The sequence below is a fragment of the Stegastes partitus genome, unplaced genomic scaffold (genome assembly GCF_000690725.1).
Source record: "Stegastes partitus isolate 25-593 unplaced genomic scaffold, Stegastes_partitus-1.0.2 Scaffold811, whole genome shotgun sequence".
Taxonomy (NCBI): Eukaryota; Metazoa; Chordata; class Actinopteri; family Pomacentridae; genus Stegastes; species Stegastes partitus.
In genome coordinates this window covers 139,004-166,359 of record NW_007578542.1, presented here as the reverse complement: position 1 = coordinate 166,359, position 27,356 = coordinate 139,004, and the positions used below count along the sequence as shown (strand labels likewise).

Sequence of the window (27,356 nt, the reverse complement as noted above, 5' to 3'; positions counted from 1 at the left end):
GTCCAGATTTTTTTTTAAGTCATGGTATGTTTAATATGTCAAGACAACAACACCCTCTCTGTGTAAAACAACATTCCAAATGACCTGATGTGCAGGATAAAAGGGCCGTCACCTGAACTGCTGACAGTCAGCACATCCTGGGCTGACATCACTTCTCTCCATCTCTGAACACACTGACAACGGAGAATCGCTGCAGAGACCGGCACAGGTAATCTGAACTTGTTTTAGCATCTAGCAGATCTTTATACTGACAAAACCAAGTTGAGCTTAGATGGAAGTTTGCTGTATTTGTCAAAATTGTGATTTTAAAAAAAAAATATAAGATGATGATGATGATGGTGATGATGATGATGATGATGATTATTATTATTATTATTTTAGCCTGTGTGCACTTTTAACATTTTATGCTAAAGCGGTACAACTGATGCCAAAAAACTGACTCCATCACCACAGCACTCACTTTCTCAGTACTCCTTGTATGAACTTAATTTCTGCTTAATTTTCCTGCACAGATGGAGGTTTCACCTCCACTTATCAAATAAAAGTCTGTAACACCAGGACATCCCAGTGAGAGGAAAAGCTGAACAGAAACGGCTAAAATGCTGGACAGAAACTTTTCAAATATAAACTGCCAACTATTTTCTGATCTTTTGAAATCAGAGAATGCTCTGCTATTCCTGCTTTACAACATTACAAACTGAATGTCTCTGTGGACTGTCAGTCCGATTTAAAGAAGAAAAAAGCTGAATGAAGGTGTCTTGTTTTACTCTGGCAACCATGATGGACTACTTTTGTTCCACTTTTTGGTATTTTACAGATGTAACTTCAAAAATGCAAATAGTAAATGAGTGCATCTACTTATTTCTGGTGTCGTACTGAGACACTATTCACGTGCATTGCCATTTATTTCTAAAAGTCTTCTAAATTTTTATAGGCCTCAACAGACTGAATGCTGTTTAACTGGAAATTGACATTTTCTTTGTCTCCATACATGAGAACAGGAAAAAAAATTACTAAACCTGTTTGCTAAAGTTTTTTTTTTTTTTTTAACTACCTCTTGTTTTGATTGATAACTTACAGCTGAAACTAAATTCACTAATTTCATTTTCTACTTTCTCTGTCCTTGTCTCTTTGACTCCAGCCATGCTCTCCTCCTCAGCTCCTCTCTTCCTGAGCCTCCTGCTCTTCCTGTCCCACCAATCTCCTGTCCTGTCCTGTCAGACTGGGACTAAGAGCCAGTGTGACTCGGCTCCCTTTGTACCGGGTCACAACCTGGGAGGGGAGGGCTTTGATGTGGTCACCCTGCAGCGGAAAGGAGCCTACGTGGTTGATGTGAGGACCTACCTGACCCCAGCTGGTACCTGCACTCTCTGCTCCAACCCGCTCCAAGGCAACGCGCTGCAGAAAGTAAGTTAAATCAGAAAGTAAGTTAAATCAGAAAATAAGTTAAATCAGAAGGACAAGTTTACACAAACTGCAGCAAATTACTTTGGCTCACACAAAGTGTTCATATGTTAACAACGGTGTTCTCACTTTGTTTTTCAGCTGCCAGTCTCTGCAGTGGACTGGCGTGCAACCACCCGCTGCACCAATTATCTCTCCAGCACTTACCACACCTCCGTCAGGTATTCTCAGATTTAAAGCCTCATCTCTCATAGTGTCATCATAATTCTAACTGGCCTAAGCTTTTGATTTAAACTTGTCTAAGATTTGAATTTGCCATTTCTTTTGGTGTATTTGTGTAAATGAAACCATCTGCATTTGTATCTATAGTTCACTGGTTAAAGAATTCACCTCCCAGGACAGCTCCACCTGGACAGTAGGACACAGTTCATGTTGCATGAAATACACAGATCATTTTATGATTACTGTAAACTGATTTTTGTAAAAGTTCTTTGGAGAACCTAAAGGAACCATTTTTGATGGTTCGTTGAGGTGCCATCGGGAATTCTTTTTTTTTTTTTTTTTTTTTTTAAACTGTTTTCAGAAAAGAACCTCTTGCTAAGACATGAATGTCTGCCAGAAATCTATCAGATTTCATGGTAATCCATCCAACAAAGGTCAAGATAACTCAGCCTGAACCACAACGGTGGACAAACATCTGCAGACATGCAGCTTGCATGGATAAACCTTAACAGAGGTTGAGAGAAAAGTGAAGTGAAAACTTCTCATAGGGACATCTAAGAATCCTAAGAGGAAAGTTGTTGAAGAAGTTGTTTTTCTTTATATTTTAATGCACTGAGCACTAGAAACTAAATTCAGTTGACCTCCAGCATGCTGTAGGGAAATCTCAGAGTTAGCGCTTCATCAGATAAAATGAAACTTCCCGCATGTTAAAAAAACTGTACTAGTAGGTTACATCACTGTTGCTATGTTGGGACGTCAAGCAGCTCATGTCCTCCTTTTCTTCAGTCTGGACTAAATTATAAGAAGTTCGGCAGCTTGGAAGCGGGAGGAGCACGTTCCTCTGCGTATCGCTTTGCTTCAGCTGCCAGCAAAGAGGACCGCTACACCTTCAGCATCCACAGCACCACCTGCTCCCATTACCGGTCGGCTGTGGAGACACCAACATGAATCTTCCATTTTTTATCCAAGTTAGCAGACAAAGGTGGTTTATTATAATGTACTGTTTTTGTGTTTAGTTACCGTGTGTCAAACACACCGGCCCTCAGTGCTGAGTTCAAGAAGGATTTGGCAGGCCTGCCTTCCTACAACGTCTACACCTCGCTCCAGTACAGACGCTTCATAAGCACCTACGGCACACATTACATCCGCCAGGTTGAAACATACACATCACTTCTATCTTTGTCCACAGAAATTAATTTGAACATGTTTTTTATCTGAAGCATTTATTTAATTCCAGGCTCATCTTGGTGGGCGACTCAGGCGAGTTTCAGCTACACGTACCTGCTTGTCCAGACTGAATGGCCTCTCTTCATACCAGGTCTGTAGCACATATGTCTAGTGAAGGCAGTAAACGTAGACACATACACTCCTGTACCAACAACACCATTTAATGTCCCCTTCTTGTCATTCAGGCACATAACTGCTTATCAGTGGGTGTCAAAATAGGCCTGGGGAAGCTCAAATACTCCAACAGTCACAAGTCCTGCAGTAGAATCCTACGGAACTGGGACTACTCTACCTGGTCCAGCTCTGGACTTCACAAACATTATACAGAGGTAGTGGGAGGCAAAGGCTGGAATGGAGAGTTTTCACTGAGCCACAGCAACCCCTCGGGCTACCAGAACTGGCTGAAGACCCTTAAGGATCTACCCAGTGTTGTTAGGTATGACCTAAGGCCGTTGCATGAGCTGGTGCCCTCCGGGACACGAAGGACGGGGCTGAAGGCTGCCATAGAGAAGTATTTACTAGACAACGCCATCAGATCAACCAGACCACGGTTCTGTGGCCGTGTCCCCAACCTGGACGACAGCTGCTGTCCTAAACAGGCCCGGAGGGGAAGACTGGTGGTGACCATTGTCCGAGCTTGGAATCTGAAAGGAGACTGGCGTGGCAAGACTGAGGCGTGAGTAGAGATCAAGAGAAAATTCAGTCATAGGAAACTTCATGAATCAAATATTTCTACAGTTGCTCATCCATGTTTTTGTCAATGCACAGGTATGCTAAAATGTTTTACGGTTCCAATCACCGCCAGACCCGCATGATCAGATCCAACGACCCACGCTGGAACGCACGTTATGATCTGGGCAATGTCAGTACAAATCATTTTAACTCCATGTTTAGCTTCAGAAACAGCTGAGGTCAGTTAGAAAGTGTTTCTTTTTTTAAACATTTTGGAAATATGCTCATTTGAGAGTTGGATGAAAAGACTGATCAAATGCACATCTGTCTGAATGTTTTAATACGAATTATAAAACTTTACAAAACTGAAACATGGTTCAGTCAAAGCTGAGTTACAATAAAATCCAACTTTTTGACTTTGTAATTATTGTATGAAGTTGTTTCCAAATTTTAGTTTGATTTTTATTTCCTATCAGGGTTTCCCTGTTTTTTCTTTCTTTTCTTTTTTTCTTGGAGTAAAAGTAAAATGGAGCGTAGATTTAATAACAAGAAAAGACTTCCAGTTTACAAAGAGCAGCAGATGTTGTTCAAAGCAAATAAAAATAAATCTAAAAAATAAGTATTTTTACTCTCCACAAAATAGAGCTTCATCTACTCTCTCTCATGAAACATTGGATGGCAGCTAGCTGTTCTCATCTTGTGTTTTTTATGTGATTATTAGCTGTGAAAACCAAACGTACCTTTCAGGAAAATGTGATAAAAACACCATATATTACGTTTAACTTGGCTCACATGTTTTTTCCACAGGTGTACACCAGCTGGGGTCTGAAGATTGAAGTCTGGGATAAAGACTGGCGCAGAGATGATCGTCTGGGGTCATGTACGAAGTACCTGAAACAGGGGACAAACAGATTCACCTGCTATGCTAAGAAAGGCCACGTTGAGGTCGTGTACACGCTGACCTGTGACAATCACCTGACAGGAGACAGGTGTCACCAGTACAAACCGTCTGCATACTGAGAAATGCATTCTGGGTGTTACAATCTATGCAGGTTTGTCTGTAATCAGGTGTGATATCAGATCTGTTGATAAAATGCTACGAGGTGATCACACAGGGAGTCAGAGAGATAAATGTCACACTAAACTATATCATACATGGTGGCTCTGTTCATTCCTGTTCGGACTTTGGTGGTGGGTCCACGTATAGATCAAACTGTACCTTTGGCAAAGAAGCTGTTGATTATTTTTTGAATATGTTTTCAAAGTCAAAATCATGAAATCCTTGTCATAAGATGATTATGTTCGTAACAAATTTGTGTTGGCATTGTAGTGCCAATAAAGATTTTCAAAACATGCAAAATGTTTCTTTACAGCTCTTTATTAATGATTAATAGCAATTTATAACATTTTGGGGGACATAAAAATGTGCTTTAATAACTAATAACATATAAACATGTGAATATTAAACTTTCAAAATAGGAGAAAAGTATAGTTTAGAGGGAGATGATCTAACACTGGGATGGTGAAGAAAGGCACTTGAAAACAAATGAAATATTAAGTGAAAAATAGTGAAACCAACAGGACAGAACAAGAAATTATGCAGAGATTGGGAATTAGAAGAACAAATCTTAAATAAAAGTGCTAAGAAACTCTATAAATCTGTTATATTCTTTAAAATCACCTTGTAATGGTGGAAGTTGCTTATTTTTGTGTCACTTTGTGACTCTAAATCCCTCAGATCAGGTCACTTGGCAATAACCAAAAATGTCCTTTTGATTGAACAAGTAATAATAAGGAGATTAAAAACTGGTCACAGCATGAATAATACACAACTGATCACTGACATCAGTGTCAGAACAAGAGACAGTGGAGCAGCAGAAAGTGGGCCAAGTGGTTCCAGGTCTAGGAGGGCTCGGATGGTTGGAGGCCAGGGTTAAATCTGTGTCAGTGTGGCTACAGTGGAGGGAAGAAAATGAGTGTTTAAGTCTTTAAGACTGAAACAATATCAGCTAATAGTGGACAATTTAAACCAGAAGGCAGCAGTAATGCAGCTTAAAGGACACCAACTGCTGTAAAAACCCGCACAGAAGAATAAGATGCGTAACTTATGCATGACTCATGGTACACAAAACAATGCTGCATGTATAAGATGAATTCCTGCTGAACGCCATTAAAAAACTAGCAGTGTCTGTGTGGTTAACTGGCACCTACTGGATCATTAACCCTCTGGTGGTCTCTCCAGACATGAGCAACAGGAAAGACATACAGACGCTGTTAAGGGCTGCATGAGACCGTGTGCTGCGAGTCTGAAGAAACCAAACACATTTATTTGCATTAGTATCACAGCAGCATACACATTCAGACAGGCCAGGCTGTGCTGAAAAATGGGACCAGCGACTTGGTTGTGTTTGACAAGGATGAATTTGTCGAATGAAAACATTGAGCAAAACCCAAATGTATTGCATCACCACTTCCGGTGGTTTACTTGCTTTTTTTGTATATAAAATTACATCACTTTTAATTATGTGTATTATTAATTATCTCTTACTTGTATATATGCGCTATCAGTAATGTCCTGTGGTTGTCGGTGTCATGTGCCCATATGTGTTAATGGGGTCCAGCTTTGTAGACTCCTAGTCTAACTTCTCCGTACGGGGCAATGAAACATATGAAACTATTTTTGACAAACTAGTATCATTAAAAAAAAACCTGTTTGTTTTACCAGTGGAGCACAGAGGGAAACATTTACCACCTCAAGACCCTAAAAACAGACTTCTACAAAAGGTCAACATTTATCTTTCATTCACCAGGTTGGCCAGAGTCAGAACTCTAGACAAGTGCGTTGCTGGATGTGTTTGCCCAAATAACTTCTAGTAATGATTTGGAAAATATGGTTTGCTTTCTAGTGGATTAGAAGATGAGAAAACTAAGATTAAAAAAAAAGAGCAATACAGTCTTATACTAGCTAATTATGAAGCAATCAGGAAGCAATTAGTTTAGCATAAAGACTGGAAATGAAGGAACAGCTTGTCTGATGGCAACACAACCCACATACCAGAAACTAATTCTCAATACATACACAGAAAGGCTTCAAAAAATGTAACATGAACAAATGTAAAGAGTCGAGGAAGTCCCTATTCCCAGCCAATAAGCAATCCACATCATAACCTGCTTTAAAACGACACGCTATTTTTTCCCCACTTGCACGAAATAAAAAAAAATGAGATCATTCTTGAGTCCAGAAGTGCTTATAAGCATTTGGTTCTGTTCAGACACAGCTCGCTGCTCCTGCTGTTCCCAGTCTTATTTGTGCTTAATTAAGTTAACCATCTGCTGGCTGTAGCCTTAATGGACAGACACGAGAGCGGTGATGCTCTCATCTAACGCCTGCCTTTATTGTCGTGGCACATCTCCAACAGAGTAAATTACTTCTGTTACAGCTGGAATGTTTCAGTGCAACTAAAGCAAGAGTCTTTTTTTTTTTAAGTGAAATAATTCCAGAGTATTGCTGCCTCTGAGGAGGAAACACAATTCTGAAAACATCCTACAAAATGCCAGATGGGTTGTCCAATTACTTGCTGAGCAGTGATAATGAGTGCTTTCTGTATCTGAACAAATCCCACACAACACTGCTGCACTACCTGCTCAGCAGCAAACAGCAGACAGACAGTCGGCTGTTCACCGTAGAGGAACATTTAGTTAAAGATCCAGATGTCCTTCAGGGGTTGGTGGAGACCAAAAATGGAGCAAAAAGAGAGGGAATATTTCACTTAAATGCACCTGGAGGGTAAAAAACAAACAAACCAAAACAATGGTAGTGTTGCTTCCTGTATGCTTGATGTACCTGCTATGAGGTCATCATATTAACGTAACTCCAGGTACGTTGTGTCCTCCACTGACCCCCGGTGACCCCTCTCCAAAACCAACCAGGTGCTATAAGGTGTAGGGATGGGCAGATCGTTCCCACCCAAAGCATTAATGGAGCTGATATTAAGTTTTATTTTAAGTGTTAGTTTAGTCCATGACACCACATGCTGGGTTAAAGAAAATTCAACTTAAGACTGCGTTTCTATTTTTTTCCCTGGTGTCAGCATGTGTGAGGTACAGAAACCTCGTCAATTCAGAGAGCTTAGACTAAATGGGGGACACTACAGGTGAATGGGGGATTTGACAGATATAAATATGAAAATTCCCCAGTTGATTCTGATTTTGTATTACAAGTTTTCAGAAGCTTTGGGTCTAAATATACAAATAATGTATAGAAAAATATCCAGAACAGAAACAAGAACATTGGACTGAGCTAACTGGAGACTTTTTGTTTTATTTTGATGACATATTCCAAATCTTTATTTATTCATTTATTGATTTTTAATAAAAAGGGATTTTGGTATCATTTTTGTCCCTCAGTAAATCTGAAAATACTGTCAACAGCCAGTTAAAAAAAAATAAAAAATAAAAAAAAATAAAAAATCATCTTGTCTTTGTTTGTTTTTTTTGTTTGTTTGTTTTTTTTTTTTAGAAATCATGTGTTCTAAAAAAAAAAGCTCTGGCTGTGGATAATATATGAACAACTTCTCTTAGAAGAAAGTGAATCTAAGTGCCACTTACACAGATATGAGCAAGTAACTCATTTACAATTCATCATTTTTATCGAAAACCACAATTTACAGGTAAAAACTGAGTCTAATATCACCATGAAACTTCCCCAGTTGATCACTTATTATTAAAATTAATCATTTGTTTGAATTAAAGCTTTTATTCACGTTTATGCTCAAATGTGCAGATGAGGTATCACATCATTAAATATGCACTTATTCGCTTGCATACACCTACATGTGTATTATGGTTGTTTTCTTTACACTTGTTCTGGAAGAAAAAGACATATTGTGGAGGTAAAATGGCACAAAAATCATCTAGTGCATGAAAAAAACGATGTTCATGACTGAGAATGGTAGAAAATAAATCAAATATTTTCCTGTTGGTAATGCATTCATCTTCTAAATCATATTTCTCTCTTTTACATGACACGACAATGGATGTGATCAATAATAATAATAAAATAAAAAACATTATTGTGGGGTTGTTATTGGAAACCACGACGTGCGGCTCATTTTAACCAGAGACGTGGAAGCGGTCCTTCCTGCTCGGGGCTGTGTGCTGCTTTCTGCCCTGCCGGCGGGGTGTCCGTGTAAAACCTCTAATGAACTGCCCCCTCTCATGTCTCCATGCCTCCTGCGGTCGCAGCTTTCCTGTGCGGACTTTACGCGCTGCGTAAAAAGCAGCTCCCGCCGCGACCGCTTCATTCTTTCCTCTCATCTGTGATTGAAGCGGAGCAGCCCGGAGGCGGCGGCTCCTTTGGGTGTGTGTCCGTCCCACAGAACGACGGGACTCACCGTCGGACACACGTGTGTCTCATTTGGCCCTGACAGCTCCGCTTCCTCCACAAGGAAATGATGGAGGAGGAAAGTTTGTGACGCCTCTGCCTTTGGTTCGGGACTGTCCGCAGGAGGAGGAAAAAAAAACTGCAGAGCGTTTTCGATTTGCGCAGTTTTCTCGCCCCTTCATCGTCCGGATTCTGTAAATCTGAGAAATCTGTATGGATTTGGGATTACCAGGGTCTCCGACAGTGAAATGTCTCAGCGGTGGAAATGCAGCTCCACGCCTGTCTGTTGCTTTTTATCATCACAACAGGTAAGAACATCTGGCAGCCACAGATCTGCTCTGGAAGCCCGTCAGCTCAGACTGCTCTTCATCTGACTGTGTAGCCGCCTTTAAAACGTTACAGTCTACAACGGGCACGTTTGTAGCTCAATGTGATGTTTCATTATCGGTACACGAAGCCACAACAGTGCTCCTGTGCTGTCAGCATGAAGTGGGTTGTTAGTTTTGTGCACAGAGCTTTGTGGTAACGTGAATGCCTCAGATCTCAGGTTCAAGGGGTAAGAAATGAAATGGGAATGATCTGTTATATGAAACTGAATCATTATATCTACATTCCTCTTGTAATGGATTGAAATGTTTGGGTGTTTTTTTTGCCATTTTGTTCTTCAGAAGCCTTCAGATCAGATCTTATGAGAATGAAGAACGGCCTTCTGGTTGAACTGACAGCATTTAGATGGTGCAACAGAAGAAAAACACAAACACAAAATAAAGTGTAAGAACCCAACAGGAATGAACAACTAATTATACAGAGGTTAAGAATTACAAGAACAAATCTTAAAATAAAGGGAACTAGGACCGGAAGGATCTGTCATCCATTACATTCTCTAAATTCCTCTTTTTCTGGTTTTTATTTTTGTGCCATTTTGTGCCTTAAAATCCATCAGATCAGGTCATCTGACAACGAACAACGTCATTTTGGTTGAACTTTCGTCAACTAATGCCCACAGATGTCTAAATTAACCATTTATTTTAATCAAACAAACGTCAGAAGATTTATGCCGGAGCACTATCCTCTTCAACCAGCTTTCGTTTTCTCTCTCTTCAGATAAAATATTGGCCTCGTCACACCTTCATTGTGGTGGAAATGTCATCCTGGACCAGGAGCCTGCAGGCCGCATCAGCCTCACTTCACCTGGACGTTTTACCGACACCAGCACACTCGACTCCGTGAAGCAGGAGTCTGAGGAACCCTTCCAGGCTTCAGTTTGCACTTGGATGATAGATATTCCTCTGGGGAGGACGGTACTTCTAAAGCTGGAACGTGGCTCCAACATATCGGTGCGCTGTGTCTGGAACGAGCAGACTCGGGTCTTGGAGAGCGGAGGGACGACTCTGCTGTCCGGCTGCGACAGAAACAAAGCCGCCCTCACTTGGACGAGAGCAGGAAACTCGACGAACGGGGTTCAGTTGGCTTATTATGGTGAGAAAGCGTTCATCAGCTACGCAGTTTAATTTATTGAGTCAGCGTGGCTCACTTGCTTTCACTTAGCCTGATCACGAGAGCCTGATGATCTAATAGTTGTAATAACATTTGGATCAGACTTGTTTTGAGCAGCAGAGGTACATGGGCTTATTTACGCTGCATGCTGTGAAATCGTGTTGTTCAAAATGTGCTGCGAGCCGTCGGAAAGTTTTTATCACACTCGCCGCCATGTGTGAGGCACAGAAATGTTATGTTGTTGTGGTTTCCACTCCGTCTCTCCTCACTCCGTCCCTCTCTGTTTTTTTGTTTCTTCCTGGTCGTTCAGTTCAGGAAGATGGGAGGAATTCCTCGGAGGACGGCTCAACCCGCCATCCAGATCCTTCTCGGTGGTCTCAGACAGGAACCAGCTTTACAAGTGCTGCTCCCGTTGGTCAAGACGTGGTGAGAGGCACCGAGGAGGGCAGAGGTCGCTTCTATGAAGGTCAGGAGTGGAGCTCTGGGCCTCAGTCTGTGGACCAGGGCCTGCTGCTCCCCACCTCACCCCAGCATCGACAGCCTGTCTCTGGGAGAGCCGATAGGGAAACTCTCCCTCTTCCTGAGGAAAAACTAAACAATGGAGCGGATACATCTGGAGCTGCTCACCTCACTGATCGTCCCATGACTGCCAGAGAGGGAACACGCCCGTATGTTGTGAATGCGTTCAGTACAGACAGCGAATCAAACCCCAGTGATGAGATCCCCCATACCCAGATGACAGATGCAGCAGGCAGCAGCTCCAGCGCCTCGCCTGGCACAGAGGCACCCAAATATACATCCACTGAGACGCCGAAACACACAGACAAACACAGCTCCAGCTTTCATCCTCTCACCTCCTCCTCCCCTGAGCTGCCGTCCAGGACGATCTGGGAGTTTGTCGTCCCACGTGGTGGAGCTGTTAGCGGGACACCTGGAGATAAACAGCCTCCCTCCTGGAGGAGCCTGCGAAGCACAGACAGACTCGCTTCTGATCTGACCTCCATCACCACCACCTCCGACCCTTTGAAATCATCCAGCAAACCTCCGCAGCATGAATCACGCGGTGACACTGGACCCACTTCATCATCCTCGCAAGGCCCCGGCAGCGTTCAATCATCCACCACCCACATCACAGAGCCCGACGCTGCTGTTGGTACTGTGGAGGCTGCTTCGCTTGATCCAAACACAAGTCCGAGTGAGTCATTTGTATCAGATGTTACCGCTCAGACTGCTGCATTTGAGTGGTTTGATAAGACAGCGATGACGACTCCAACAAACTCTCCTCGAAGCGCAGAGAGCCTCACGGACTCTCCGTTTACTTCTTCTCCATTACAAACACAGACAAGCAGCACAGACGCACAGACAGAAAGCACACAAAGACATTTCATGACCGACAACACCGCCTCCTCATCACCTGACAACACCGATAAACAGACTTCTGGTTCCACTGGTTCTCCTCCTGCTCCCACGGCACCACTGATGGTGGGAGTCCAACACTCGACTGTTACGGGAGTCACAATAGAAACGTACACACTGCATCCTACACACTTGGACGACAACTCGCTCACAGATTCACCAACTTCTGCTCCTCTTCTGTTGTCCGGCTCATCCACGGACTCCTCTACACCATCGTACTCGCTCCAAACACACACTGTTTCTCCTGATAGTTCGCAAACAGCTTTGACCTCCTCTGGCACTGACTCCACCGGGCACACAGTCGTTGCAGACCACAAAACCACACCTGCCCCTTCGCAAACATCCCCTCATACACACAATCACCTGCATCTGCCGGCTTCTACTGACACCTCCCGTACACATGAGCAGTCCTACAGCGCGGCCACTACTGCTGCACCTGCCCCCGTGCTCCCGCTTACAACTATAAAATCTGATTATGGAGACGAGGAGGTAAAAGTAGAGACAGTGGCCGACTTCTGGCTGTGGACTCCCAGCAACACAACTGCACACAATCCCACAGCTGGACCGCCTCCGCTCCAGACGACCCCACATCCCAGCCAGGAGAACCATTCTACGGTAACAGTTTCAACTTTACCCTCCACTTGGAGCTCCACAAACAGTCCCAAGTTCTACATTGTGCCCGACCAGGCTGCTGCCATCAGAGGTACTGTGCACATCATTTTTGTGTTTTTTTTTTTTTTGCCGTTCAGTATGCAGGTTGTGCATCCAGGCCTATTGTAATGTGGTTATTTTGCTTGTTCTGTCCAGTGGAGTCAATTGAGCTGCTGCTGCAGATAGTTGTAGAGGAGTCCAGGTCGGCTTTAACCGCCGGCTTGGAGGAAGACACTGCTGTCTGGGTGAGGGACTGTACGCAGGCTGGCGTACACTAGAAAAGCACACATAAATATAACATTATACAGCGCCTTTAGTACATTTGGTAGCTTTTGCAACCTTTTGACCTTCCTGTTTCTTTCAGGTGGAGCCGTACCTCCAAAAAGCCCCGGGGTTCAGCAGGCTGCTGGGCGTCTGGAGCAGGTGAGCTGGTGTAGACGGATCCAAACATTCTAGGTTGAAATTAGCCCCAGTTCTTCCAGTGAAAAGCAAGTTTTTTTTAAAGGTTCATTTATGATGTTTTTTCAAAATAAACAGTCAACACCATTAGCAGTTTGACAAACACAGATCAAAGGTTTCATATGTAACAGTTATAAAGAACAAATCCTGTCATCGTGTCAGAGTGAAACTTTTTCTATCATTCTTCTGCAGAATTTGTTTTCAGTTTGAACATGTATGGCTGAGTTACTCCAGTATTACAAGTCGTCATTGTGTAGCGCAGAGTGGTTTTACAGTGTTTGAACAGACTTGTAGGTGAGCTGGTGTGCTCAGGTTGCCCATGAGAAACTTCATAGATCTGCACGTTCTAGAGGAAGCAACAGTGTACGGCTACATCGAAGTCATTTCAGGGCAACAAGGGATTATTTTCATGGAAAAAATAAATCATATTTTATTCTGATACACAGCTATTTTTTAAGCCACAGACCCAAGCATCACATCAATAACAAAAAGAAAGAAAGAAAGAAAGAAAGAAAGGAAGGAAGAAAATATTTCCAGAATACAAAAAAAGGGGTCGGCACACACTGCCCAGTTTACAGCCTTTTATTTTGCAAACTTGCTATTGTGTCTTCATTAAAGTCAAACAGACAGGAGACAAGTGCATAAATACATCCCCAACACCGTGGCAGAAACACAGACCACTGTTAAAGTTGCAGAGACAGAAATACAGAAGAAAAGACAATTTACCCTTTTTACTTTGTTTGCACAATTCAAGGTATTTAGCGGTGTGTTCCAGACCTCAGGAAATTTGCTGTCTTCATGCAGATAAACACCTTTTGCAGCTGTCTTTTGCTGTAAGATGTATAGAGAACCCTGATTCCACTAAATGATATTGAAGTATTTCCAGAAGAAGAATAAATGTAACATATGTTGACACATTTTAAGACTTGGTTCATGCATAAGTCAAACAAGGAGACATGTCGTCTTCATCTACCGTCTTGGTTCATGTCAGGAAAAAGAGGGGAAATACCTTCAGAACAATGAGAGGTGCTGTTAAACAGCTCCCTTGGCTTTTCTGAAGATGACCAGGTATTTGTTTTCTCGAAACATCAAATGCTTATCTCTCTAATCGGAGTAATAAAAGCTGGGCTGGCTTGCTGAAGGTTGTTTAAAGAGAGGTTCAGAAGCTGAATGTGTTCTGCTGGTCTTCCAGTGGCCACGCGGTGCAGAGTCTGGTGGAGTTTCAAACCAGGGAAGCTCTGCAGTGGCTCAGCATGGAAGGACCCTCATCACTGCTGGAACAAACGGGACTGGCTCAGGCTGTTCGCGAGGGAAAGACGTTCAGATCCTCCAAGATCACCAACATCACGCTGGGAGGTAAGCCAAGGCTGGGATACCTGCCCACAGACAGCTGACTGAAACCCTGGTGGCTTTAAAGATGGAGTCTGTGATTCTGGAGAAAGACTAGTGATACTCAGCAGTTAACATATTTACATAGCATTAGCTTTCACAGAACACGCTGGGATAAAGTCGCGTGCCTTCACAGAGCCGATGCTGTGTACAAACATGGGATTTTTGTTTTCAGCGCTTACGCAGAACAGACCACGAAGAGGGTTCTCACCTAATTTGACAAAAAGCGTATTGGATTAAAAGGCGAGACTGGTTGGCAACTTCCCCTCATGTCCTGTCATCTTTCTACAGTTAATGGCCAAAAAATACGCAAAATGTGGCAGATTGAAGGTCAGCTGCAGTGGAAATTCCATTCGTAACCTCTTTACTTAATTAACTCAATTCCAGGCAGAGTCATGCAAACATCGTAACTCAATTAGACGGACTCTGTTGAGTTCACAATCCAATAAGAACAATCTGATTATCACACTAGGCTCTCTCTAATATTCAACTTGTAAGGGCATGTAATGATCATATTCCTTTAAGTGTTGGTGTTTACCATTGGAACAAATACAGAATAGTCAACCTACGCCGCATGTTGACAGCCAGTAAATACCAAATATATGTACTGATTATTTCATTAGCTAATCCCCTACCCTTAATATTTCCAGTGAATTTTATCTACTTTGTTATCACTGACATGCAGACAGATTCTCCAAAGATGATACCAGTAATATTTTGGATTTTTTTTTACATCATCAAAGGCCTTCAGTGAACTGATCCTACTTCTGTGTGTTTATCCAAATATATACTTTATTTCTCTGCTCCAGCAAATGTTTAGTAAGATCATTGTTTACTGTTTTCACCATCTCAGTGTGTATCCTACATCCATACTACACTTTGGTACAGCGTTTCAGCATGTCACATAGCCTTTAGCCTCACTTTGCTGTATCATTTTTCTATTTTTTTTATAAATAACAGTGCTGTTTCACCATCACCCAAATTTTAGACTCATTTATCAATACATTTTTTACATATTGCATATTTTATGTGGTCGCTGTCTGGTTTAAGTAGACTTCATTTAGCCTTTGGCAAGTCTTAAGAGCTGATAAGTATATTCTGCCACATATACAATGATTTTAAAGAATCATTTTAAGAACTCTTAAGAACTTATGTGCATGTATCTTTATGCTTCTATTCGACTGCAGTTCAGACAGAATGTTTTTACTCTATTCGCCGATATGGACTTTTGGAACTTTGGGTCTCCAAATTGTGATTTTATTTTGTTTTTGTATTTATTTGAGCAGGGACCATTCATTCTTACAGAGAAAACATCTGATGTATTCCGTATAGAGTGTATAGCATGAAACTAATTTTCAACTCCCGTCCCTGTTTGGGGGACAAAAGACCAACAACACCAATAAAAACAGCACAGGCAACATTATAACTCTGACAGAGGCTTTGAAATGTACTTTGAAATACATTTTGGTGGTAATTTCTACAGTATTTTTACCACAGTCATAACTGAGCGTTTTTTTCCGGGGACAAGGAGTTTCAGACTACCTTATTTTAGACGTTCACCACAATGGGTTCAAAATGTGCTCCACAGAGCCCTGGACCCGCCCCTAGCTCATGACATCCAAGATGGCAACGGCCAAATGCCAAACTTGAGGCTTCCTTCTTCCTTTCCAGCGTCCCAAGCACGAACACAAACAGGCACAAGACAAGTTGGAGTACGGTTGTGTGGATCGCTCCAAGCACATTTACAGAGCCAGGGCCGTGTACGAACACCAAATGTTTGTCAGCATGCACACAGAATGGACAGTTATCACACCATGAGAAGATATTTTGATTTAATTTTGAACCCAAGAAGCTGTCAAGTGAAAAAACAGACCTGGTATAAGCTGTCAGTGTAAGGAAATCATGACGAATTTCAAAGTAAATCAATTAAATGTAGTGTGCACAGAATGTTTGTATGATCTTACAATACATTTAAAATATTCCTTAAAGGGGAATTTTTTTTTTTTTTTTTACAGAATAGAAAGAAAAAATAATTATCATCAAAGGACACAAAATGCTCCCTGAGTTGCACAATGGCAGTCAGCAAGTGCTAGAAATGAATTTGTGGTAATCCACTTATTAATATGCAATCGTGAACCGTTGAGTGAGACAAAATTCAAGCTGCCAGCTGAATTATGGAGGAGGATGCATCCACTGGGTTTTGACATTTTGCGAGTTGACAATCTGGCCTGAGAGTGCCGAGCGGTCATCGCACCAAGCCTTTCTCGTGGCAGATGTTGGCAGGTGTAACTGGTGACAGGAATGATGGCTGCCTCCAATTATTTGTTCGCGTGGGGCCCTGTTGTCATGCACGTCTTAGAAGTGGACGAGCCCACAACCTGCGGCTTTGTTTACTTGTTGAGATCGGTGGCTCTGACCACATGACTCTCATCTGTGGGAATGAACAAAAGATTCTAAGTCAGACACTCAGTGTTTATGTAGCATCGATGTAAAGCTTTAGTCTATTTTGAAAAATGGCAAACATCAGGAGAACGTTTAAGGTTCATAACTGGACTTGAGATCCGTTTTGGCTGTGGCTGTTCTTTCCTCTGCAGCCACTATCTGAAAAATGCTTTTGGTGATAACATTGTGTGTGTGTTTGTGTTTTCATTCCTCAGAGTAGCTGTCTTATTGCTTTGTAGAACAATTCCATTTTTGCTCTGCTCTTGTAGAAAACCTTAAACCATAAGTTCTGCATGTGGCGTAGTCTTTTTTTTTCACACTAAACTAGGATTTTTGTGTAAAATATATCTTGTATGTTGTTGCATTAATATTTCCCTTAATTTGAACTAAATCAGAGGTCAAGGTTTTTTTCAGTTGATGTGATAAATATAGTATCACCCAATGTGTTGTCAGAGGAAACCAAGAAGATATCAGTGCTGCTGACCCAAGTCCTTTTGAGGTGCTGAGTGCAGCTCATTAAATTTCTCTTCTTCTTTTTTTTCCCATTTTTCTTCATTTTGTCTTTCTCTTTCTTTCTTTGCTTCTGCTCTTCCTCTTTCTCTTTCTTCTCTTCTTGCTACGTGAACTCCTTCATATTAAATGCGTGGTCATGAATACAGGAACACAATATATTTGTTTATTCCACTAAACTATGAAACTTGTTGATCTTGCAAGTCTATATAATGATTAGCTGAACCAGTGCACATAAAGCTGGTTGTTCTGAAGACTTTGAGTTTCTCCTTTTAAACAATTTCTCACAGAGCAGCCTCCACCTCCTACACCCTCCTTCATCTTTCATCGCAATCAGCAATTTCCTCATTGATGCCGGCCTCTAGAGGGTCACACACGCTCCTCCGTTCTGCTTCACTCCTCGTCAGTTCCGTGTCTTTTTGAGCGAGGCGGTCCAGGGTCTCCACATGAGCTTAAGCACAAGTCCTCTGTTTTCTTGTGATCCTTTTGAGGAGCTTGTCTTTTGTTCTTCTTGGAACCGGCTCGCTTCTGGCCTTCATCCATCTTCCAGGAGCAGAATCTCCTTCTGTACAGATCTGCTGTCCTCCTGGGAGATGTTATTTCTTTGATAGCAGAGTAGAAGGCATCTCTCAGTCCCTGCATACTGAGTTTTGAAGGAGCTGGTCAGTGTACTGCTTCGCTAATTTGGGAGCAAAAAGGGACCACCAAACTGCAGGGACCGAACTGCCTGAATGATTTAAATGTGAATGTAATTAATTCTAACAATCAATGCAGGAAAACACAACCTGAATACTTATTTATACATATAAAACTCCTTTTGTCTAAGAACAGGACTCCTTGGAGTGTTTCTCAATTCAGATCCCTACATGTTTAATGAAAAGCATGCCAGATTATTTTTTAAAAAGTGCTTACAAATTCCTTTTTAGTTACACTTTGGGTGGTTTGAGTTTGGGATGCAATGCTTAATGAAAGCTGTGACACAGTGACTTAACAAATTGTGAAAGTCCATCTGCTTCCTCGTAAATTTAGGAAACAAAGCATGGAGAAATGGTACAAAACACAATGTCAAACATTTCTCCGGCTCAAATGCTTGAGTTGAATCTTCTGTCCAACATTTTGACCAAAACAGAGATACTTGTCAGTTCTGGTGGTTGAATAGAGTTTTGTGCAGAAGCAAGAATCCAGCCAAGATGTAGGATGGAGTCTGATGTGAGGATGTAACAGTGGAACGTTCTCATCATGTCACTATACAGAGCTCATGACAGGAAGGGATGGTTGGGACAATGTGGATATAATTGTACCTTACATGAATATGTTAATTCATGCAACTTCTACCAGACTACATTTAAGGAAATATAGTTCTTTTTAGGGCTGTAAGGTGGCTCGGTGGTTAGCATCATTGCCTCACAGCAAGAAGGTCGCCAGTTCGCATCCTGGTGAGGACACCAAGGATCTTTCTGCGTGGAGTTTGCATGTTCTCCCCGTGCAGTGTGGGTTCTCTCTGGGTTCTCCAGCTTCCTCCCACACAGTCCAAAAACATGTTGAGGTTAATTGGTGATTCTAAATTGTCCGTAGGTGTGAATGTGAGTGTGCTTGGTTGTCTGTCTCTAAGTGTAGCCCTGTGATAGGCTGGTGACCTGTCCAGGGTGTCCCCTGCCTTCACCCTGAGTCAGCTGGGATAGACTCCAGCCCCCTGTGACCCTAGTGAGGATTAAGTGGTGTATAGATGATGGATGGATGGATGGATGGATAGTTTTTTTTATTCCACGACAATTATTTGACTGCATGACAAATGCTACATATGTCTACACCAGTTGGTCCCAAAGTGAGGGTCAGGACCCCCTAGAAAGTCACGAGACATTAAAAGAAGGGTCATGAGGTGATTTTCCAAAAATCAAATAACATTCCAAAATGATTAGATAAAACATATTTTGTTATGTATTCTGGTAGTAGCCTGTAAAATAACTGCAAATTAATATTCTGATCGTTAGACTGTTGTGTACGTTGGTGTTGTCATTATGTGTGTGTTTGGATAGGACTATCAGTGTATTTGTGCAGCTCTGTACAGTGTTTGTAGACGTTATCTTGGGCTTTGGGGGGCTGAAAAGTTTGCTCCACATTAGTAGTGAAGGGCTTTGATGTTTTTCTCAGGCAGGAAGATGCCCATGGAGATTCTGAATATGTGGCCAGTTTATTCAAATGATGCCTATTCTGAAATTTTGCTGAGACATTTCCGGCTACCTGCTGTGTGAGACTGTTTACTCATCTCTGCGGCAGCGTCTGCTGTCATTAACATCCTTATCACAGCAGGTTCTTGGCATTTTACCGTTGGCTGCAGAATAACTAAAATACTCTGATGGCTTCTCTCGCTTTCCTGGATTATTATAAATCAATTTATCCAAGGATAAATCAAGAAAATAATCCACTAAAGTTAAAACTATAGTTCAATCTCAACCAACTACAATAACAAAATTCTATTTAGATATTAATGTCTGGGTAATGTGATTAGTGATGTTCGCTGAAAACTGCAGTTCTCGGTTATTTTTGGACGTGACCTTTTGTTTTTAAACAAATTAGCTATAGATTTATGACCCGTTTTTTGAGATGAATGGTCCTCGAGTGCCGCAGACGGGGAGGGGGAGTTGAAAACACAATAGGGGTTTAGATTTTCTCATGAGATATGTTGACAATACCAAACATAAAGAGCAGCCCCAGCTTTATTGTTGAACAACGTCTTCCCTCCAGGGCTGCAGGGTGATGTGTGCGACTGGTTGCTGCAATGCCCCGCAGGCTTTAAATGTGTGTCCCAGCCTGGCTCTTCAAACTACAGCTGCTCCTCTGTCTGCCACTCCGACTACTGCCACCACCACGGCATCTGCACACACCATCCAGGCCAGCTTCCAGTTTGCCGGTAACAACATGCACACAAAAAGCACATCTCTCTGTTCATCCAGGAATGATTTGCGTAGTTGACTTCTTGTTTGTGTGTTAGCTGCCTTGTAGGTGAGGACTTCTGGTTCATGGGTCAGAGGTGCGACACGAGGATGACTCGAGCGCGACTCGTGGGCGCGTGTCTCGCCGTCTTACTCATCATGGTGACACTCATCGGTGTTTTGGCCTTCGTGGCAGTGCGACGCTATCGAGCCATTCTGATCCAGGCCAAAGTGGACCAGACTCGCAGCAGGTATACACCCACTCAGGGGAACGCATGGATAGTAGCAGCTCGGTGCTGATACTGAATTTGTTTAGATGTTTGGTTGTCTAGGTGGACTAGTACAGAGAAACATGTTGAACACAGTGTTTGGTGAGCACTTCCAAGGGATCCTGGGTGGAATTTGAATTGTAAAAAGTAAAAACCTACAAATTAAGAGACAGCAATTCATAGCACCTATTAAAAATGACTAATTTGGCATAAATGGCAAGAAATAAAAAAAAAATAGAGGACATTATGTGTTGTGAACCTGAGCTTGAAGCACATGCAGTAATAATAGTCTCCACTAGGTGTCACAGTCTGGCTGCCAAACCACAGACTGAGGACGAAAGCAGCAGTACAGACAGTTGGAAAGTGCTGAGACAGTCTGGCTGAACCTCAGCGTCCGACCTCCAGATTTGCAGACAGTCCTCAGTCTTACCTTCTGTGACATGTTCAGTGTTGTCACGTTAAGTCTGTGAGGGCGCTTTGCCAGGAGGGGATCAAATCTGCTCGTAGACAGGACTTTAAAACCTCACTCACGTCCATGATGATGAATCAAAATCTCTGCTGCCCACTTCAATGTTTATGTTTGAACCATGTTCAAAGGTAGGCCTTCTGGCACGGGCAATTTATGAAAGATAATCCTCAGCACATTAGCCAACTTATACATCAAAAATAAATCCTGCGGTTTCCAAATTCTGTGTATCTTACACGGTAAGACCGGTGGTTCTGCTTCATTATTATTATTATTACTCATTTCTTGTCACATCTATGTTGTTATGAACTGCGGGCGTTCTTCCAAGTGAAGTCTGGAGAAATCTACACCTTGTGGATTTGAACAGTCCTCCACTAATGTGTTGAAGTGCAGCCAGTTGGCTTCAGTTTCTTAAAGCTGTACAAGCCACGATTTTTGTGTTGAAACGCTCCACGTCTGAACCTCAATCACAAAGGTGGACTGCATGAGACATGGTCTCATCCACCTTAACTGAGCCACTGTTGTGTTATTCTGCTGTTGAGATTAATATCTAACACTGGCTACTCACACAGACAGACAAAGTTCAGACCGGAAGCTGCCTTAAATCCAGAGTGTCTCCTTAAAAGAAAGAAGAGTGTTTTTGGCAGAGACAGTTGGACTCCTCAGATCTTGGGCTGTATTCACAAAACACCCTCAGGCTAAAAGTTACTCATAGCTGTCTGAGTTAGGGGGAACTTCTAAAAATAAGAGCAACATGCCCCCCCAGCCCCACCCCGTTTTTGTTTTTTTTTTTTTAAATCCAAGTTTAAATAATTCACAGAGCATCTTCTAAATCTGAGAAAAGTTAGTCGGTCCACATTATTCAGCACATGAACAATCCAGTTCTCCTGGTAATTTGCCTGTTAATGACAATCATTTGGAAAAATACAGCAACAAAGGTCATTCAAAAGCAATATATTTTGAAGGGGTAAGTTTGGAAAGATTCCTCATACGCATTTGTTAATCTCAGCAGACTATGAATGGTTGTTCAGGTTTCTAAATAATCCATGAACGGCAGATTTTAGAGTTTGAACATCTCTGCATTCTAAAAAAAATAATATGTGCTGCATTGACAAACTGCAACACCCCAGAATTATCAACATAACCAAAATGCACTCTTCAGGCCGGAGTTCTCCTGTCAGTATGTTCACTGAACAGCAACCCTGTCGATAATGAACAAACACGGCTGGTTTCAGGGCCGTGGCTGGATTTCCAAGTAAAATCAGCGTTTCCCAGTAAACCACCCTGTTAAAGTACAATTTGTTCTGTCAGCTTAAAAAAATATCACATGAACGCTTTTTTTGTTTCGTGTGTAAAAAAACAAACTCGGTTGTTAACTTATATCCTCCTGTCTCTACGTATTAGTGAAATGGAGTTCACTGTGGCCGTTTAGTCACCTGTCGCTGTGACACATAGTAAGGTCATTCATGAAACATGATGTCATCCACTGCCACCAACTCCACCCCTTCCCTTATCTTAAGAGTTCTTTGTTCCTTTCTAAAGCTTTCTCTCAGCAGCTATGTAAATCCCTTTAAAGAGGGAACTCCTACTCATTAGAAACTTGTAGCGTCATTTAGTAGGTGAGATAAGCTCCTCTGTGACCAGGGCCATAAAGGTCATTTTACAGCATGTCATTAGGTAATAACCACACATTATAAAGTGTTCCCTCCTACCAATTGATTTTTTGAGACCTTCAAAACTGACATTGAATGGTTAAAAAAAACAAAAAACGGTTACGTAAGGCATATATATATTTATTCGCTCATGTCCAGATCTGATTGAAGCACAATAAACCTTGCACCCGGTGACTCTTTAGCCTCACCTGATCTGTTATGTGTGCAGCTATCGCAGGTTCAACCACTTTGACGAGCTGTCCGGTCGGTTCTGGTTGCGCTCGTGGGCGGGTTCAGCGGACTCGCTGGACAATCCCGCCTTTACGCGCTCCGATGAGTTGCTGCATCTGCGAGCGCTCGACCGCCCCTGCTGTTACCACGACGACACGCTGTCGCTGGCTTCCACCTGCCCCAGCCATGGAGCTCACATTAATACCATCTACCCCCACAGGTACACGCACACCGGAGTACGACACGTGAACCGAAAAACTTCACTGTTCCATGAAACTGTTTTTGGAGCTTGAAAACATACAACAGCAATTTTCACATTTGCCAGAGGATTATGAGCATCTATCAAAATGTAATTTAAGACAATTCAGCTTTAGAATCTCTGTAGTTCATCAGCCAACCGGATGAAATCGACGTAAAATACATCCTACAGCATACATATGAGATAAGTAGTTGCCCCTGTTTGGATTTCTTTGGTCTTTGTTTGTATTTCAGGAAAAAATTGGGAACAAAATAACATATTTAGGAAGCAAGTAAGTAGTAAAATATGTCTAAAATTCCTCAAATAGCCACCCTTTGCTTCAATACCTGCTTGGTGCACTCTTTATTCTCTCGACCGGCTTCATTAGGTCATAACCTGGAGCTTTTCCAACAGCCTTGAAGGAGTTCCCACATATGCTGAGTCCTCGTTGGCTGCTTGTTATTCTCTCTAACTGATCCCAAACCATTTAAGCTAAGTTTAGGTCACTGATTGTGGAGGCCGGGACTCTTCTTAGTCAAACAGCCTTCACAGAACCTGGATTTGTGCTCTGGCTCATCGTCCCGCTGACAAACAAATGAAAGCTGCGACCAGATGGGATGGAGTGTCGCTGCAGAATGTTGTGGTAGCCGAGTCGGTTAAGTGTTGCCGTGATTTCTGAATAAATCACCAACAGCATCACTGACAAAACGCTTCCCACCATCGCACCTCCGCCTCCACGCTTCACAGTGGGAGCCACACATGCTGATACCATCCGTTCACCTTCTCTGAGTCTCACACAGACACGGCAGTTTGTAAAAAATCTCACATTTAGACTCATCAGACCAAAATCCAGACTTCTACTGGTCTAATGTCCATTTTTTTGTACTTCTTGGCCCCCAAGCAGTTCCCTCCTCCTTATCGGTCTGCCTCATAAGTGGTTCCTCTGCTGCAATTTCACCAGGAAGGACTGATTCAGACAGTCGCCTTTGAAGAAGTTGATGTTGGGATGTGTCTGCTACTTCACCTCTGGGAAGCATTGATGTGGGCTCTAATCTAAATTGCTGTTAATTAGCAATATCTGAGGCTGGTAATGAACTTCTCCACTGCAGCAGATGTACCTCCAGGTTGTGTAAGGGCTATTCGACCAAGAAGGAGAGGGATAGAGTGCTGGTTTGGGATAAGTTGGGCTGCAGAGTGGAGGAAAAGCAGCCAACAAGTACTCAGCATATGTGGGAAATCCTGCAAGACATTTGGAGGAGCTCCAGGGGACGACCTCATGAAGTTGGCTGAGAGAATGCGAAGCTGTTATCAAAGCAAAAGTTGGCTACTTCAGTGAATCTAACACATATTTTGAACACTTCTTTTATGTCCTACATTAGATGTGTTAATAGTTCTGATGGCTTGAGTTTTGTTCTACTGTGCAGAAAATAGTAAATATGAGAGTCCTGAGATTGAGCAGGTGTGTCCAACTTCTTCAACTGCTTGGGCAAACATCTGCTCTGCTGTGGCTAAATGCTCCCACATGCTGACCAGCTACCTGTTACTGTTACTCTATTCTCTGCCTGCCATGTAAAGCCAAACAGGTGTTGCACAGTAAGTTTCAGAGATTGTTCATGAACCAAACTCACCGTCATATCATCAGTATCAATTAAAAATACAGACCAATAATTTCTCTAAAAAAAGGAAATTCTAAATCCTCAAAACATGCAGGTGGGTTTGAGGCCAATAAAGGCCTGTTATATTTAAAAACTTACAAAAATTGCACTATTTATCAGAACAGAAACTATGATAACAGCTTTGTAACTTTGTTTTAGAAACAGTAAAAAATATATATTGTTTAAAAAAAAGTTTAAAAAATTATATATATATTTCTTAAAAATGGATAATGTCTGATTTAAAAAAAATCAAAAAAATAACAGTTTGCACAATCAGACTCTGTAAAAAAAAAAAAACACAGCAAATTCTGCACTCCTTTGCGCAGCCATGAAGACATTAGTGACTCAGTTGCAGTCGTGACGAAAATACAGAGACTGTTAGACTCCACTGGGCTAAACTGCAAGCTGTAGTTACACAGGGCACAAAGAGCAGGTATGAAAACGAATGTAAATGTCGATGCAAAATTGTATGTAGTAATGTAGAGCACACAGAGTCACGAGAATCCAGTATTGGGAACGCCTGTCGGCACATGGTACACGTTGCCTCCAGGTTATTTCATCAAACAAATTCACCTTTTCTTTTTTTAAATTTATTGCCATTCTAATTGTGTCACACTGCACGGACGACATTTTGACTTGTCTCTGTTTCTAGTCATGGTTGTGCTGTTTCAATGGAGTGGAGGACTTTATATTGCAGACAACAATCTACTTACAGTGATTAAAATGTGACAGGAGCAAATGAAACGTCCAGAAACTGCTTGGGGTTCAAGATTACAAGATATTTCTGGATCTTTCATAACTATTACCATAAACTATATATATAGAAGACAAACATAGTCTCTGTGTCTTAAAAGTGAATTTAAAGTGATTTAAACGTGCATTCTTCACAACAGCAAGCAGGAGTAACTCCTCTCGGTGTAAAAATAAGTCTGTTGCATCAAAGTCTGTGAGAAAATGACCCCACTTCTAAATTCATTTGTTACCTTAACAAACATTTTCCTTCAGAGCTTCTGGTCTCAATTGCTTCGTTCAAGCCTCCTTCAATACAGCATGATGTTCATTTAGTAAAGTATGGCTTCATTTAGAGTAAAATAGACGATAACGCAGTGCATGCTTTAGGTACCTTTTGATTTACAGGTCACTCTCTTGTGTAGTATCCTCAAGTTCTCAGTCAGATCCAGTTCTGTCATGTCAGACATTATCTTGTCTGGTTTCAATAAGCCAAGATGGTGACAGCCAGATTCCAAACTTAAGAGTTAAAAACGGCAGTCTGTACACCGATGGGTGACACCATGATTACTACATCCATCTTTTATGAAGATTTCACCATTCACTATGCAAAACTTCTGAAATGCAAGTCTCAGTCTGGAAGTACTTAAACTAATTCAAACCTAAAGTGCTATAAGGATAGACGATACTGTTATTTGTAATGTTAACTTGCTACCAGAACTACGTAGGTGGAAGTTAGTTGCTAGTTCCATTTTTGTGCATGTTGCTGTGGTAGTGACTTATCGCTGGCTCTGGTGTGGACACGAAGAGTTTGTCTACACTGGAGTTGGAGCGTTCTGCGGACTATGCAAGTGTTACCATCCAGTAACACAAGATCACCATTGTATTCCTTGTTTCGAGTAGCAATTCTTCTGCAAGCAGACATCTGCAAGTTCCTTGTTGGTTGATGCTAACTGTCTATAAACAGTGTCTGTGTAAATAATCTTTGTCCTCTCTGTGTTCCCTGTAGCTCCCAGTATGGTTGGAGAGGGAGCGAGATGAGCATGGGGGATGGTGTGTTGGACTCAGGTAAGGCCAGCGACCTTTCAGTCTGTAGCTGGCCTGTGGAACCCATTCACTGGACTCCATTCCCACTTCTGCAGCAACTGGCTTCCCACAGGACGCCCACGGTGAGTGTTTGACTGAGCTCAGAGTGTTTGGTAAGGAGAGAAATATGCACCTGGTTCAATTATGAGATTATGTGCTTCTTCCCTTGTGAAACCAGGTCAGGGTGTCAAGACCGCGATCTTACTGTGAGGGCATGGAGCTGGTAGACCTGGGCAAGAGCTGGACTGCTTGACACACATGAAAACAAATCAAATCTGTTCTGACACTGGTATTTGCAGTTCATTGTTGCATTGTAAAACTCAAATGTTCTTGTTTTGTAAATAAAAAACTTAAAACAATAACTGTGTATGTCTGTACAAGTTTATATTTTTTTGTAAAATTGTTGCTACATTTTTCAATTTTAATCATAGACATTATAAAAAAAAAAGAGTCTATGGTTTTAATCAAGAATTTGTTCCTGAAGCTATGCAAGGCTTTGATCTGAATGTCTGTCATGTATGGTACAGAGTCAAATGTAATGTTTTAATAAATATAAATCTTGTTTTGGGTGAGAATGTATGTATTTTATATTTTCTTTTGAAATTATTTTATGTCCTTGTGAATTTAAACATACAATACAATACTTTAGACTGTGTTATTTTACTATACAATAAACTAGTAAAACAAATGAAGACAAAAGAATTTAAAAAGTTAAAAACAGATTGCTATTTGTTTACATCTCAAGCCTACATGAGACCGTAATACCTCTAGCATGTTTGTATGTGGGGAATAAAGCTTTACATTCAGCCAGTTAGCTTAGCTTAG

The 27,356-nt window shown here is 41.8% G+C and overlaps 2 protein-coding genes across 3 annotated transcripts; both read left to right on the top strand.

The window, feature by feature from the left end:
- The first annotated feature begins 129 nt into the window (after positions 1 to 129).
- On the top strand, positions 130 to 4,885 carry LOC103365103 (perforin-1-like). The gene is made up of 10 exons (XM_008292444.1): positions 130 to 208; positions 1,142 to 1,407; positions 1,546 to 1,625; positions 1,774 to 1,819; positions 2,413 to 2,549; positions 2,643 to 2,778; positions 2,864 to 2,944; positions 3,039 to 3,529; positions 3,622 to 3,715; positions 4,333 to 4,885. The coding sequence occupies exons 2-10, from the start codon at positions 1,144 to 1,146 to the stop codon at positions 4,543 to 4,545; spliced, it is 1,542 nt and encodes a 513-aa protein (XP_008290666.1). The 5' UTR covers positions 130 to 208; positions 1,142 to 1,143; the 3' UTR covers positions 4,546 to 4,885.
- A 3,946-nt stretch (positions 4,886 to 8,831) lies between these two features.
- LOC103365102 (flocculation protein FLO11) lies at positions 8,832 to 27,106 on the top strand. Of its 2 annotated transcripts, XM_008292442.1 has the most exons (11): positions 8,832 to 9,216; positions 10,013 to 10,387; positions 10,716 to 12,524; positions 12,629 to 12,717; positions 12,837 to 12,895; positions 14,124 to 14,287; positions 20,018 to 20,183; positions 20,265 to 20,456; positions 22,822 to 23,043; positions 26,455 to 26,614; positions 26,710 to 27,106. In XM_008292442.1, the coding sequence occupies exons 1-11, from the start codon at positions 9,174 to 9,176 to the stop codon at positions 26,782 to 26,784; spliced, it is 3,354 nt and encodes a 1,117-aa protein (XP_008290664.1). In that variant the 5' UTR covers positions 8,832 to 9,173; the 3' UTR covers positions 26,785 to 27,106. The 2 variants fall into 2 exon arrangements, with proteins under 2 accessions (XP_008290664.1, XP_008290665.1); XM_008292443.1 differs by lacking the exon at positions 22,822 to 23,043.
- Positions 27,107 to 27,356: the final 250 nt, after the last annotated feature.